Source organism: Megascapheus bottae, chromosome 13 (genome assembly GCF_031878675.1).
Source record: "Megascapheus bottae isolate mThoBot1 chromosome 13, mThoBot2.hap1, whole genome shotgun sequence".
NCBI lineage: Eukaryota > Metazoa > Chordata > Mammalia > Rodentia > Geomyidae > Megascapheus > Megascapheus bottae.
This window is the reverse complement of record NC_143521.1, coordinates 18,276,615-18,293,353: the sequence shown is the minus strand read 5'-3', so window position 1 is coordinate 18,293,353 and position 16,739 is coordinate 18,276,615. Positions and strand designations below refer to the sequence as shown.

Here is a 16,739-nt window from a genome sequence, read left to right as displayed (position 1 = left end):
ACCCAAGCTACAGAGTAGCATGCCACAGTATCTAACCTCATTTTTTCTTCCTTCTACCATGAAGAAATGCTATTATATTTGCTTTTTTGTGTTATGTTTTCAATAAAATTATAAGATAGAAAATTTTCCTCTTCCATCTTTGGGTTGATCTTATCAGATTAGTGAGATTTAGGGTCCACTAAGAGATTCTGACAACCTTATAAACAATCTCTCTAGAAAATCTATAGACTTGCCACTCCACTTGGAAAGTAATGCTTAATGGTTTAAGAGAAAAAGAATTACAAATAGAAGAAAAAGAATTCAGAAAATAATACAGTTAAAAGATACTTTGCATCATTTCCCAAGCTACCCATAAAGTACCACAATTGTCATAACAGTGTTTGAATTCCTTCCCAACCGGAATAGAAACTGGATACAAGAACTGACACCATCCATAATTTTTAAGATAAATAACAGCATAAATAACAGGTAAATGACAACAATCACCAAAAGCAGTTTCAAACTTTTACCAGGTAAATGATTTCCTGTTTGACTACATTGACTTTCCTAACTAAGATGAAAGGTACTCTTTTAAATATTCACATTCTGACATAGCTAGCCAAATATAAAGAAATTTGGATTAATACATAAACAAAAAGAAAGAAGAAAGGAAGCAAGGGAGAATGAGAGGTGGGGACGGAAGGAGGAAGGAAGGCAGGGAGGGATGAAAGGAGGGTAGAAAGAACAAAAAGAAGGAAGGAAAGAAGAAAGGAAAGGAGGCAGAGGAAGGAGGAAGAGGGAGGGAGGAAAGAATGAAAGGAGGAAGAATCTCAGCACCATGCCAATACAGATTGAACAGTCAATAGGTGAAGGAAGCCCTTGTAAGTATAGCTTACTAAGTTAATGAAGTCACACAATTCATTTTTAATGTACATCAGTCTTTCATACCCTCTTATGCCATTAGGACAGTTTTAATTCTCTGTGTCCCAAGTTGCCACTACAATAAATATCTTAATATAGTATATGTTAAAATAGCCAGATAAATGCAAGAAGAAGCACCTAGTAAATTGCCTCTGGGACTCCAGATTCCCTGTTGTCATGCAAGAGTTCAGTGGTGAGACATTCAGCTGTTAAGGAGCCCCTTGCGCTCTCTCGTTTAACATGCTCGTAAGCACCATTTTTGTATCAGCCCATGAGAAAGTGGAGTGTTTTCTGTATTACCTCCTGAGTCATATTATTTCTCTAGGCCCATGTCATTCAGGTTTTTCTGGTTGTTATTCCTGTACTTCATTTTCCTGGAGCCTGTCTCCCCTTCATTATACTGGATATGTTTCAGAGGCCATGTCTAAGTGGCTTGTATTATTTAGAACCATGGGAAAATCCTCTAAGCATTTAATTTAGACAATTACATATGTGCACGAGGAGGCTGAAATTCATATGAGGGAAGCCTGGAAGTTTGTTCTGTTGCCTTGTCTGTCACACCGATAAGGAATTATCCCTGTTCTTTTCTGGAGGAAAAATTGCTTTTTTATCATTGTCAGAATTCTAAAGTAGACGATAGAGTACTTCATTAGAAATGACAGAGAATCAGACAAAACGGAGAATGGAAACAGCCTTACATGAACCTGTGACAACCCTGCTTCTGCACTCAAAAATAGATTAACAGAACTCAACTTAATTCAACTTATTTTTTATTTAATCAAAATATAATTTCTAAGACATGCTAGAAAAAATTAATTTTGTTTAGATACATCTAAAATCTCTGCTATTTGGGATTTGGGGGATAGTACATAATGTATTGATATAGAAATTCACTATCTGTCCAGGCATTAGAGTATTCCATGGAGATTGTATTTCATGAGACATTGGATTAAGTACCAGGCAAATGGAGTGAAGGAATATAAAGTTCCCAGAGGAAATAAGAGCACAGAAAACACAGGCTGGAGACACCTTGTCATATGGTGGCTGGTACCCAAAGGTTTATGATTGCATACTTTTTGTTCTTATTTAGGTTGTTAAAGGGCATTTTAATATTCCTTATGTTGCTATTAGTATCCTTCATGAGTAATCTTTCCACACCCTGTGACCACATGTCAGCCTTGATTCTTCCCACCCCCACCGTGTGGCACAAGCAGAAATTGAACCCCTAGTTTTTTCATTATCCCAGTTATTGCCTCAGATAAACGCCAGCAATTCTCTCTATTTTTTATTACTGTAAGAATAATAGAAATAATTATATTCTTCCCTTCATAAATATCTTTTATTCCTCCATTTAGAAACCTTAAATCCTGCACAGATTAAAGGGTAGCTATCCCTACAGTGGAGAAGAGGAAACACAGCGAAGACATCCTTAAAACATACCTTGCAATGATTGAATGACATGCGAGAACTTGGAGTTTTGTGATAATTCATGGTGAATTTTATTTTAATTTTATTTTATTTTCTTATGAACATTGCTCATTAGCATAGATATTTCCCCCAAATTTTTCATTTTACAAAGTTGGTCATTAATGCCTAAATATATAAATAAATAAGCTAATTCATGAAAGACATTTTTAAAGGCATATCTATCTTGAGCACAGGAACTACAGCAACTATCACTCAATCTAAATTTCCTGACTTCTCACTGACTGTTCCCAGATAAGGAACAAGGCTTCCCAGGCTTGTGTCTTCTCATTGTGTTCCTCCTTTGTTTCTGTAGTATTGGTCATCTTTAACCTTCTTCCCTTGGTTGTACTAGCATCATTTGATTTTACCTCTCCTGTATTCACATAGCCATCTCTTTCCCTTTCATGTATGCATTAGGTTTTGAAGGTTTTTCTGCAGCTTTCCCTGCTCACATACTTGACTCTCATTCCCTATTTAAGGTGCTCTCCTAAGCACCTGAATTTACTTTTGTCTCCAACGAATCACTTAATGTTATAGTGTGTGTGCGCGCGTGCCTGCGTGCATGTGTGTGTGTGTGTGTGTGTGTGTGTGTGTGTGTGTGTGTGTGTGTATCAGCTTTCTCTTTATCTCAGATCTAAACTGACTTACTGGAGAAATGTACAAACAAAGAATAAGCACTTTCCCAGTTTGAATTTATCCCACCTTAAAACACATCTTCAAATGTTAAAAATACACTAACCATTGGTTTTTGACACTGTGTCTTGGGTTCTACAAATCTTGAATGGTGCTCACCTCTTCACACCATCTCCTGTAACCCTTTCCTCTTATTGTGACATGTTACCCCTACCAGTCTTCTTGTGGTATTATTGCCCAGATTCAAGCTGCTTTGCCCCAGAGAGAAGTTTCTTCTCACTTTCATCACAAATATTTCCTCTCACTATCTTCCCTTCTTCACCTCTCTATTTTACATGGACAGTCTGGGATTGATATGTGTGTGTGTATATATATATATGTGTGTGTGTGTGTGTGTGTGTGTGTGTGTGTGTGTGTCTGTATATACCTAAACACACACACACACACACACACACACATACACACATACAGGTCAGGCTCAGAAAGGTCCTCAGACCATCCACAATGTGGTAAATATTGCGTCTATGCACATATTATAGTGATGTACACATTTATATTTAGATCATTGTATTTTTGATATGTAACTCTATAACTAGTCTATAAGCTCCAAAGGGTAATACTGTGTCTTTCATATGAAGGAATAATGGAGCACATGTAGAAACAATGATCAAGTACAACGTTAGAAAGTGATATAGGACAAAAGTATTGGATCTTTGACTGCCATGGCAATCAATATCTATTTTAAATTTTGAATAAATATAAATTCTCAGGTTTTCATTTTTTCACAATGTGTTTATAATCTATAATGAGAATCTGTATTTTGAAGGAAAACATCTTTCAGTCTATAGTACATTTCTCAGTCTGTAATGAGAATTTGTATGTTGAAGGAAAACATCTTTTGGTACTATGGTATAGTAGGTTGGGAGACACCAGACTACTATTGCAGATTCAAAAAACTGGCCTCATGCTTTTTTCTGTCTCCACAAATGCAACTCCTTTGCAATGTGACTGCTATTTCTCTTACTCCAAGCCTTTGGATTTGAACTTGACCATGAGACTTGCTTTGTCCTGTGAAATATTAGCAACTGTGATGCGAGCAGAAGTGTGAACAATATTTGCCCTCCAGGACTTGACTGAATACTAAGACTGCCATGTTCAGTTACCTCTGTAAAGCAGTGAATCTGAGCTGGTGTTTACATTTCCTCCCTCCGAATCATATGCTACACCTCTCTCTCACCATTAGAAACGTTTCTCACTTCAGAGGAGACATGTGTAGTTTGACTTCATTTCAAAGGAGATTCAACTCTACTCTGATCTTAAATTGAAAGTCATTCTGTAGGGGACATATTTACAAATACTCACCAGAAGGAAAAGAGAGAGTAAAGTATGTTAGGCAAAGAGAATAACACCTATGTGTAACATAGATGCTCTCCTATTCTAATCTATGCTAGTAAAGCCATAGCATTTTTAAGGAAATCTGTAGAAGCTATTTTTGCAGAATCTGAAGTTTGAAGTGAGGTTATTCCATTATACTGTCATCATAATGATTGCCTTTCCTCAAAATGTTTTTATTTTCAGTACGCTGTTTTCAACAATACTACATCATTTCCATCTCTCAACTTTCAAAGCAAGTTCCACAGAAACAAAAAAGATTTGATTCTTGTTTTATTTGCCTTAATAGTCAAAAACTCTAAGTTCCTGGTGACTTGGTGAAATTGAATCTAATTCAGATTTTTTTCTTTATGCGTATTAACCTTTCATGAAGTTATTGATATCTAGTACCTGACTCCAATATATGTAGACTTTTAGTATTTTTCTGACCATATTCCCTTACCCCTAAACCCACAGTAAAAGTCTCTGAAAGACATTATTGCCTTATAATGCTCCTGTTTTTTTTAATGAAGCACATAGAAACCTCCCCCCCGTATACATACACACAAACAATATATAGAGATAGATAGATAGATAGATAGATAGATAGATAGATAGATAGATCTTTTAAAGCATCATTTTTTTAATCAATTATAAACCGTGACTGTCCTTTAGGGATGATGAACCCGTGATGTAATTCCTGTTAACTTGCTTTCTCAGCAGGACTGAAGAAGATGTTGGATTTCTCTCTTTTTCCCATGACTAATTTTATCTCAGGGGTCACCTATATAAACACAATGTTTAGGAAAGCCTTGAAATAACTATGCAAAATGATTAGACTAGAGAATTCCTCATTTTCTTTTTAATTGTTTGTGAAACAGGGTCTTAATTACGTTGTCTTGACTGCCTATATTTAGGACATCCTCCTGCCTCAGTCTCTTGAGTAGCTGGGACACTGTGGTGTTACCATCACACCTGACTGAGAAGACAATGCTTTTTAAACATTAACATCCATACTTCACATACAATTACTAAGAATTACCTTACCTATCTTGAAAATTCACTTCCAGATCCTGGTCTTCATGGAAGTAAAGATATACTAACACTGTCTAGCAGCACATAGACCAATTTATTTTTCTTAAGAATAAATACTCAGGGAAATCAAAGGAAAAATATAAACAGCTCAAATATTTTTGTGAATTAGATTCATCACTTTCTGAAAGGCTTGACTATGGACAATGTATGTCTATACCTCTTAGCTTTATTTCAAACACAAAAGACATCAGAACTATGCATTCATTTGAATAGTCAGGTGTGTTCACAGTAATGTCATAATCTTAGGCCTCCTGAGTAATTTAAAGGGCTCCACTGATGCTCCTAAATGCTTGTTATTACGTGAAGACCTAAATCAAGACAGGTGCAGATGCACCACCCATCACATGTTCTATGAAGAGCACCAGGCAGGATGGTGTGAATGCATGGTAGTTAATTCCTGTTACGTGTCCTGAGGCAGACGAAGATTCTTCATACAACAGCTCAGACTCTTATTCTCAGTCTCCTTTCTTCCTCAAGAAACTGACTTCATGAGCATAAATGTAATAGCAGGCAGTTAATAAGAATTCGAAACAGTTTGGAGGAGGAAAGTCTGATATGACACTCAAGGAATAAAGATACCCGGGCTCCTAAGCCAGCTGTGTATTTGAAGTAGAGGGTGTAAAGTAGATGTGATAAACTATGATCACTCGGAGTTAAAAATCTAGGAAATTCAGTATCTTAAACTATTTCCATTTTGTTTCTATTTTTAGAATATCTTCCTAACATTTCAAGAGAACAAGTTTAGGGCCTTGAATCATTCTTAGGACTTCTCCATTTGTTTAGGCTCTAATAATACAAGAGTATTGCCATGGGGATGGACTTAGGGAAATCACAGTTTTTTATCAGACCTCACTGTGAATTATGCCTATCAACAGGGGAATGATAAAGCATTATAACGTCATTAAGCTATACTTAATAAAATAAAATATGTGAAGCCAGGCATGATAGTGTTATAGTTGTGACTACAGGCCCAGCTACTAAGAGACTGAGGCTGAAGGGTCACTTGTGTTTGCAAATTCAAGATCAGTGTAAGCAACATAGATCCCCCTTCAAAAGCAGCAACAAAAATTATATGTGATTCTCTACAAGTCATAGAGATCTAACTGGCAGTACCTGTGGTTATTTGGGGAAAAAAGCTATATTAAATTTCAAAACTAAGATACAAACTGTACAAAACCAATATGAGCAACATATATCTGTGTGTAGCTAACTCTATTACCATTTTTATTTGGAAAGAAATGTTTTCCATTAAAAAGTTTAGTGTGGCCGGGCATTGGTGACTCATGCCTATAATCCTAGCTACTCAGGAGTCTTAGATCTGAGGATTGTGGTCCAGAGCCAGCCTGAGTATGAACGTCTGTGAGACTCTTATCTTCAATTAAACCACCAAAAAATCAGAAGTGGTGTTGTGACTCAAGTGGTAGAGCAATAGCATTGAGCTGAAGAGTTCAGGGAAAGCGCTCAGGCCCAGAGTTCAAGCTCCATGACCAAAAAAAACCCCAATCTAGTGTGTACTTAATAACTTATATGCCATATTCTTCAATAGTATTTTATTTTTAAATATTAGCTCTTCAAAGTGCTTTACAATGATAAGCGTTTTTTTTTTTAATATAGCGTTGGTGTCAACAGTAGTAGATTTCTTCTAAAAGCCTGCTGATGTTGAAAAGCATTGCTTCTCCACTGCAAAGGCTCTGAAAAGTATTGCTCATGCCATCAAATCAGCATACTTAAAAGCAAAAAAATCCAGTTTATCACCTCAAGCAACATGAGTGGCTTGAGTTTTCCAGTAAATTAGCTTGAACTCCATTGATATTGCTTCTGTCTGGCCAAATGTACTGGCCATTTCTGAAATTTGAAATTAGGTTTTATGGAGTGTTTAGCTGATCAAAACTTACTGAATGTCTAATCTGTACATAGACAAAGTCTGAAATAAGAACAATAAACACAAGGAGTGGCTCCTGTTGTTTAGGTATTTGTATATAGGTAAAGGAGCAGACAATGTAACAAGGCCCACAATGGATGTAAAGTGGAAACAGACCATTTAAGTCTTAATTTTATATTAGTGGGAGAAGTTTTTGAAAAAAAATTATAGTCAGGTGAAATTTTACTTGTTTTTAATAAATAATAGAGCATTTCATGTTGGATAAAGTGAGAGGAAGGTATAGGTCACACATAGAAAGAAAACTTTATAGCTGTTTGTGGAATGTCTCTTTCCCCAGTCTTACATTTCTACAGTGGAGTTCAGTGGATCTGTGGAGACATAAATAGGGTTTTTGGAAAATTGAAATAATACCTCCAAAATCACAATATTCTTGTCATGCCTTTATAACATACTATAGTAGTCTGGTTTCCACTGCTACAACAAAATATCAGAGGCTGGACACTTCAAAATAAAAGAGGTTCCGTTATTTTTTTATTCTGGAGATTTACAAGGATCGTGTAAGATTCTGCTGCACTCTGCTGAGGTCTTCATGGAGGAGGAAACTGCAATAATAGAGCACATGTGAAGTAACAGTATAGTAATCAGAGAAACAGACACAGAGAGGTAAATCTCCATCTTTTATAACAATAACTCTATCTCACAAGAATGAAGTAGGTTCTCCTAAGAACTACATTAATCCTTTCCAAGGCAGTTTCTCCAAGTCTTAATTATCTCCCACGGGGATTCACTTTTTAAAGATTCCACCACCTGTTAAAACTGCCCCATTGGCTGACATACTTTAAACACGTGAAACTTTGCGGACATCACTAAACCATATCCAAACATGAGTGCATGCTATCAAAAGATTCCTGATACATGTTATTTTGTTTGCACATGCACACATATCTGTGTGTGTGTGTGTGTGTGTGTGTGTGTGTGTGAGAGGGAGAGAAAGACAGAGATGGAGAAAGAGAGAGAGAGAGTTGGACAGAGACACAAAAAGAAAATATTAAGCTTATTTGGACAATTTTAGTAAAACAATAATATTCATGTGCTTTTCCTTTGTTTAAATCATCTCCATGTATTACCCCTCTTTAAATAAGATAAAAGTAAGTTTTACAAAATCTTGCAAGCTTCATAAATGTATGAGGAAGGCCATGTAACTTGTATAGAAATACTAAAAGACCTGAAAAAATATCTGAGCTTTGAGTCATAGAGAAGCATATATGAACAAATCTGTAAAAGATAACACACTTGAGTGCTGTAGTTAACAATGTAAAATTATATATTTAAAATATTGCGCCTGTGTTAGACTACTAAGAGTTATCTGGGAAAACATTACTTCTCTTATTCACACAACAAAGCACTGAAGCATCAAGTCAATGAATAATATTGTGGGTGTGGGCACATTCTTCAGCCTTGCTGGGAGGACTATGACATTTCTTCTGAGAATATTCAGAGAATAAAAAGTCTTTCTATCTTTCCCCAGCACAATGTGGGCATGCTCAATAATTCAAGTATGTTGATGGTTTTTACTGGACTTGTACTAGGATGTCTTATCTATACACCCAATAATATTGTTGTAAGAGGATTACTTAATTTTATGAAATGAATACTCTGAACTGTCTGTATTGCTTTTGAGACTATTGTGTCTTTAAAAAGTAAAGTGACTAGATCAAGTAATTGTTTCAAGCATGGGTTATAGATTTTTTTTTATCCAGTAAAGTTAGCAAGGACAAGGAGATCAAACTGAAAATCTTGATCCTACTACATTTAGTCTGCTTTGGATATCATATACAGGTACGTTTGTTCGAGTAAATGTTTATATATGTTTACTTCGTTATTTTTTTTGCCAGTCCTGGGGTTTGAACTCAGGACCCGAGTGCTGTCCTTAGGTTTTCGGAAGGCTAGAGCTCCACCATTTGAGCCACAGCACCATTTCCAGCATTTTCTATGTATGTGTTAGTGAGAAATCAAATCCAGATCTTCATGCATGCTAGGCTAGCACTCTACCACTAGGCCAAGCTCCCGTACCTGTGTTCACTTCATTCTAAAAAGAGGAATCGGAAGAATGGGCAAATACAGTCATAATATTCTATGTATATGTGTGAAAATAAGATCTGAGTCATTTGAGGAGATTGGTAACTCCAGAATAGATGGGTTTGGGGTGATAGAAGAGGTGAAATTGTTTAAGATGCATAAATTGACATGTCAAATCAAACCCCCTTTGTACAACTAAAGATATTCAAATATATCATAAAACAAAAGAAGAAAAACGATAGAAAATTGTTCTAGTTATGTGTACAATGTGCAAAAAAGTCTCTATGAATACCATTCTTTTAATGGGAAGGTTTTCAATGCATTTAGAAATGAGGACTGTTTTCTATTTCCTCTCTTAGCCGTGAAGAAGAAAGCTGGCCATATCACTCCTGTCCCAGGAGGCGTTGGACCCATGACAGTGGCTATGCTTTTGAAGAACACCCTTCTGGCAGCGAAAAGCATCTCTTATTAGATCCCAGGAGAGAGTTAAATAAACTGAAGTCGCAATGTGTATTTGCAACAAAAACCTTTATATTTTAATACAAAGCTATTTATTTCTACATCATATTTATTTTTTCATGGATGCCGTCATTGTGGGTCAAATGATTCTGACTTTTAAGCATTTCCTGCTAACAAATTTAGAGTTTTAGGGAACAGAAAAACAGTTCTCATAAAAATTTGGTAATAATCGCTCATTTTATGGGTATGTGTTCATAATGGTACGAAATAAAGGGCTCATAATAAAGAAATAAATTTTTTACAATCATGTACCAACATAGTGTTTCAACAAATGTTTTGTCACTCAAGTAAGTACCAATGTCAAATTCTATAGACATGCTGAATTTTTAATCTATTTCACGTCTTATGTATTTGTTGAAAAAGATCTTAAGTTTAAAAGAAAGATCCAATATTGAAACTAAATTTAGGATAACAGATATCTGCCAAATGCAACCTATAATGCCATCCTAATAAGAAATGATATTGTACTAAAGGAAAAAATAAGAAAGACATGAGATACTTTCAATGACTTGAAAAAATAGTTATTACATAAAAAATACATGAAGAACATGTTAGGTTTGGATATCACTTCTTTCTTCTTTTATTCAACTGTTGGGCAATACTTTCAGTGAAGAATAATTGAAAGATCTAAAAAGTAAATATATGCGTAAACTAAAACTTACATTATGTTTTCCCACAAGTATAAAATGTGATAGAATGTAAGTGAAGCTATCATTAAAGGAGTAGCTGATAGGTGCGTTTACAATTTTAGAAATCCAATAGGAAATGACAATGCTTTTACTTTACTCAAACTAAAATTTAGAATGCCACTAAGTACCAAGTGCTTTGTGCCTGACAGTTCTTCCCTCTTCCATTATAACATTTGATTCTTGAAAGAGATACTACATTTCTAACTTGGTTTAAATTAGGAGATACATGTGATTTTTAGCTGAAGGTTATTTGGAGATTACTACCACTCTCTTATCTGTATCATGTATTTATGCCCAAGCCCCATCAGTTATTTTATATCAATAGTGACTCTTAATCTGTGCATGTCTTTATCAATGTATACTCTTGATTGTGCAAACATAGACTAGAAGTTTATAATTAATAACATTCAACGAATAAATATAATTTGATGAAAAAGAATAGCTGTATTTTTTAAGATAGCTGTTTTTCCCCATATGTTTGCTACTGGTTTCTCTATCTCACTCATGATAGGGAAATGTAGTAAGCATCACAAGGATGGAAGAAAAGACACTATAATATGTTCTAAAATTGGCCCAGACCATTTTTGTTCAATAGTTTTGACAAAAATATAACCAATCACAATTTTTAAAGGGCCTCTGTGTAAAAGTTCCTGATTACCCAAACTAATAAAGTAATGAGAATACATAGATGTGAAAAAATAGGACTATAATTTGAGCTCCCTACCTCTATAGCGGGAGACATCATTTTGGAATAATATACATACCAAAGTCAGCCTTCCAGGAAATGAATGGAAATACACATACATACATACACACACACACACACACACACACACACGCACACACACACACACCTGAAATTTGTTTAAATTGATAAGAGAGACTTTATTCAAGACTATTACAATAGAGTCAACGCTGCAGAGAGACAGGCAGAACTCGATAGCAAATACAGCTGGCAAGTTAAGAGTATATGAGCAGAAATGGGAGCATGAACGGGGAAATGATTAAGAAGACGATTGCATACGGAGCACTGGGAAATTCTTCTTAACCTAGCTTATCAGTGTTCTTGATGAAGGCAGACCAAAGACTTGGGTATCAAAGGTAAGAGATAGAAAACTTCAAAAAATGATTTAGTGGAATTCTTTACTAAAATTAAGTTTTATCAACATTAGGGCCAGGGGCCAGGGGCTCACGCTTGTAATCCTAGCTATTCAGGAGGCAGAATTTGAGAATCTCGGTTCAAAGCCAGCCTCGGCATGAAAATACGTGAGAATCTTGTCTCCAGTTAACCACCAGAAAACTGGAAGTGGTGCTGTGGCTCAAGGGGTAGGGTGGTTGCCTTGAGCGGAAGAACTCAGGGACACACCCAGGCCGAGAGTTCAAGTCCCATGATGGACAGAAACAAAAAAAGAATAGGCCTCAAAGGAAACTACGTAAAGTTTGATAATGACAGGAATCTTTGTCAATGCACAAAAGATATAAGATCAATTCATTGGTATCATGACTTTATTTGCAGGTATTATGTATGCTTAAATTATAGGCATAGGATTTTTTTTTGTGGGAGAGAGTCATGTGCTTTCTTTTCCTATATTATTTTTGTCTGCAAAAAGACTCCTAAATAATTAACTTCAAGGAGAGGGGTGACAGATGAATGGAGAGAGGTAAGTAGGTAAATACAGTCATTATATTCAACAAACAAAAGAAATTAATGGTTGTGGAATAGAATAGACACAAGAATTATGTATATTGTCTATACAAATATAAAAATGTTATATCTACATTAGGATGAAAATGACAAATGTAGGTTGCAGAGTACTGGAAGTACTACAGGATTAATAAGGAAAACAGATTCATCTGTAAAAACATGATAAATCAATATGTATGCCACATTTATGAAGCAGTAGTTCTTATAGTTAAAGGCCAAAAGCTATTGTTGATTAGAATAAGAGGAGTTGATTTGGGAGGATAGATAATATGTTTAAATTTGAGTTTGAGGGGATGACATACTGTAGAAGTAGTGCAAATTTTGGAAGAATATTACTCATAGCTAGCAGAGAGCACCAGGCCTCCTGTGTCTTCCCACAATACTCCTTATGGACCTTTTCCTGAGTCCTTCACTAAGTGAGCACCTATCTTGTGCCAAATGATGCCTTGTTATGTTCATGTTTTTGGATGTGGCTCCTTATTAAAAAATTCTTTACTTGACAGATGAAGAAATTGATCCTTCCTGACCTCCTAAAGTTTCAGCCACCAGCCAATGTATAGAGCTAGAGTTGATGTAAACAAGATCAGTTGAGCTTCTGCTGGTCAGAATTCCCACTATTCTCCTCTAATCTATTCTCAGTGCCCCCACCTCCTACCACTCTAAATCCTACAGACTCACTCCAAGTGAAACTTCATGCCATCCAAGTGTGACGGCACTCTATCTCTCAACTGTTCCAGCCCATATTGTTAACATAAGCCCATACAGTCCTGAACACATTGGTAATTGCTATAGCTCTTTGCATACTAATGTAGTTGGGTACATACTTTGCCTGACTCCTTTTTGAGGTAGAATACATGCATCATCCATCCATTTATTTTATATGCCTCACTATGTTCATCCTACTGCCAAGGATATGGAAGGCATTTAATATTTTATGAATGGCATGACTATCAATTGGATTCATGAGAATTATAAGCTTAGAGAAAGAAACAATAGACGAATGAGCATTTCTTACTGACAACCAGCTACAGATTGCGGTTGAATCAGGGAAAGACAAAGAAAAGCAAAAAGAACTAAAGGAAAGGTAAGGGCCTTTTCCAGGAACGCTAATGACTAAAGGAGAGAGTGACTACAATAACAGATGGATAGTCAATTGTGGCACAAGGGAAAATTGATAGTGAGCTCTTGGCTTCTCACCGGTTTTTTTTTCCCCTGACTTGCCTGAAGTGTATTAGGAATAAATAAAGATGCCACTGAAGTCATCTCCTTCCTTCTTTAGGACTGGCAAGAGAATTTGAGCAAGTTTTCAGCTTTACTTCAGAAAATGCGAGTGGAAATCACCACAAGGGAAAAGCATTCAGAATGACTTGGAGCTATTTTCTGGTATAAACTGATTTCAAAATGGTAGACAAGTTAGCTGGACGCATCCAAATAGGCAGATACCCATCTTTTTCAGTATAGACATGTGCCAAAAGCATAAACCCACTGATGATTTAATATTTAGTTTCCTATGATAATGAAAACCTTGATTTTGATAGATAATTTTAGGACTTCCTCTGAGAACAGTATGCCAACTCTTACCAGGTGAGAAATGCAAAGTTATCTGATTGGACATCTGAAAATATGATTGAATCCTGACTCTGGAGCTTATCATTTGGCAAATCACTTGTCACCCACCTGTAGTGAGGGGGAGCTGCCACTTCCTACATCCTTACTCATACCTTTTGAACCTTCATGTCTCAGCTATTATCTGAGAATAAAGTCAAGTCAGCTATTTAGTTCTTTACCAACTCCTGGCAGATGTGTTAAGTGTTTTACTCTTTGTCTACCACTGGATTTATTGGGCTAGTATTACTGAAGAAAGAATTGAGATGTATATGAAACACAAAATATGATGTATTGGGTTAGCTATAATTAATGATTTTTACAAAGATGGTCATCTGACTTTCATATCTTAGTGTTTCAAACAAAGTTGTTCCAAGTGAAGGTGTAGTTCAGTTGTATGTTGAGCAGTTGTTAAGTGTATGTGAAGCCATGGGTAGATAAATAGATGATTAGTAGATGATCAATAGATAGATGATTTATTGTGCATTCTTTCATCTCTTTCTAGAACTGGAAATGGAGTTGTGATGATCATTTAATCCTTTATAAACGATTTCTTATCAAATTTTCACCAGTGGTGCTAAGAGGATTCTATTTATAATTCAAACACTATTTGCTTGAAAAAGTAGTTTCTAGAAACTGACTTAATAAAGTTTTAAACATAATCCATAAAAGTAAAGATACAAAACAGTAGGCACATTTGAAAGGAGGGGTGGCCAGGTGACAGTGCCTCATTCCTGTAATAATAGCTACTCAGAAGGCTGAGATCTGAGGATCAAGATTCAAAGCCAGCCTGTGAAGGAAAATCTGTGAGACTCTTATCTCCCATTATCCACCAGAAAACCGAAAGTGGCTCCTTGAGCTCAAGCACTCAGATACAGTGGCTAGGCCCCGAGTTCAAGCCCTTCGACCAACAAAAAAAAAAAAAAAAAGAAAGTAGGCACGTTGCTCAAATGGTAGAAAACCAGTCTTGAGCTAAGTTAGAACTAAAGACCCGAGTTCAAGCCCCAGTATTGGCCCAAAAAAGAGAATGAAGGCACATTTAAAGTGACCTAAGTATTATATAATATTTTAACTTTAAAAAGATGACTCTATGTTAGGTGATTGCTCAAGAAATAATGAGTACAACAAGATCACTCTTGTGTGATTTCTAAAGCCAAGTCCATATCTGACTGTCAAAGGAATGATTTCTGATAAATCTAATTGGCTAACATAATGCAGATGATATCCTATCTTGACTTCAACAAGATTTCAAAGTTTAGAAAATAGGAGTAGTCATATTCCAATTAGAAAGACATGGCACTTCTGCAAAATGTGTTCACAAATATCTATATTAATTTAGAGCACGTGATATTTGTGGGAAGTCACTAAGTCAGAAAATGTAATGGCAGCAATTACATGCTTTAGTTTTTATAATACTCATAATAGATTAAATTGAGAACATATTAAATATATTAAATCTAGGAATTTAAAATTATTTTGTTTCATTCATTCATTTAAACTAAATGTCGTCTTGATTTTGTCTCACAGGAGAATATTACAACTACACTACTATTATTATGGTTATTTTGGTTCTTTGAGGCATTAATTTAAGCATTGCTGTTCCTGGAACTTGGTAGCACATCCCATTTTCTCAGGAAAACACTAAATGATAAAAATGACACAAAGTTATAGAGTACTTACACATCTTCTTATAGGTAATGTAACAAGAATTGAAATTGAATATTAAATTTGCTTTTACACAAACTTAATGATTCTCCCTGTAGATGATCAGCAAAAATATTTTTATTTGCATTGGAAATCAGAGTCTGTGACAAAGGACTTAAGACTTAATTACTTGTTAGCCAGGTGTGGTCGCTCATGCCTGTAATCCTAGCTACTCAGGAGGGTGAGATTTGAGATTTGCAATTCAAAACCAGCCTGGGCACTGAAGTCTGTGAGACTCTTATCTCCAGTTAATCACTAGAAAATCAGAAGTGGCACTGTGGTTCAAGGCGTAGGATTGTAGAATTGAGCTGAAGAGCTCAGGGACAATGCCCAGGCCCAGAGTTCATGCCCCACAACCGACAAAAACAAAAACAACCCACCCCCCAAAAACAACATTAATTACTTGTTCAATTTTCAGTATGTGTGTGTGTGCGTGTGTGTGTTTGGTGTTTCTTGGTTCTGGGGCTTGGACTTAGGTCCTGGGCACTCTTCCTGCTTTTTTGCTGAAGTCTTCAGCTCTGCCACTTAAGCTATAGCTTCGCTTCCAGCTTTTTGGTGGCTAACTAGAGATAAGAGTCTTTCGAGTCTTTCCGGCCCAAGTTTCCTTCAAACTGAGATCCTCAGATCTCAGTCTTCTGCGTAGCTAAAATTACAGACACGCGCCACCAGCATTTGGTCCTAGGATTTATTTTATTTTGTTTAACAGGCTGTGATGTTTCCTAACTTACAAATACCTCTGTTGAAATCCTATACAGTTTTCATGCAGAGCAAGAATAGCTCCGTTGACAACTATGGAGTCGATTCAAAATTCCCACTCCATTTTGTTGTTTTAAGTACTTTTACACACATGGCTATGCCTACAGGTAACAGGAAATCAGTGTTTCAAAAGGAAACTCGATCACATCTGTAGATAACACAGGTATCCTAAACAAGTGCCTGTGTGCCCTGAGGCTTCAGGCTGTTGCCAGAAGTACATATTTTTTTGATTGGTAAGAACTGCGAGATGACGCTTCATGAAACTTAAATGGCAGAAAGACTCAGAGAGAGCACAATAAAAACCTCCACCTGTCAGTCTGGAAGGACAGGAGAG

The 16,739-nt window shown here is 36.1% G+C and overlaps 1 protein-coding gene across 1 annotated transcript in view; it reads left to right on the top strand.

The window, feature by feature from the left end:
* Nucleotides 1–11,019, top strand: part of Mthfd2l (methylenetetrahydrofolate dehydrogenase (NADP+ dependent) 2 like) — an 86,612-nt gene extending 75,593 nt beyond the window's left edge. Inside the window, exon 7 of the mRNA XM_090344030.1 lies at nt 9,787–11,019. Coding sequence (XP_090200156.1) covers nt 9,787–9,899 — 113 coding nt within the window. The 3' untranslated portion in view covers nt 9,900–11,019. The remainder of the gene's footprint in view (nt 1–9,786) is intronic.
* Nucleotides 11,020–16,739: the final 5,720 nt, after the last annotated feature.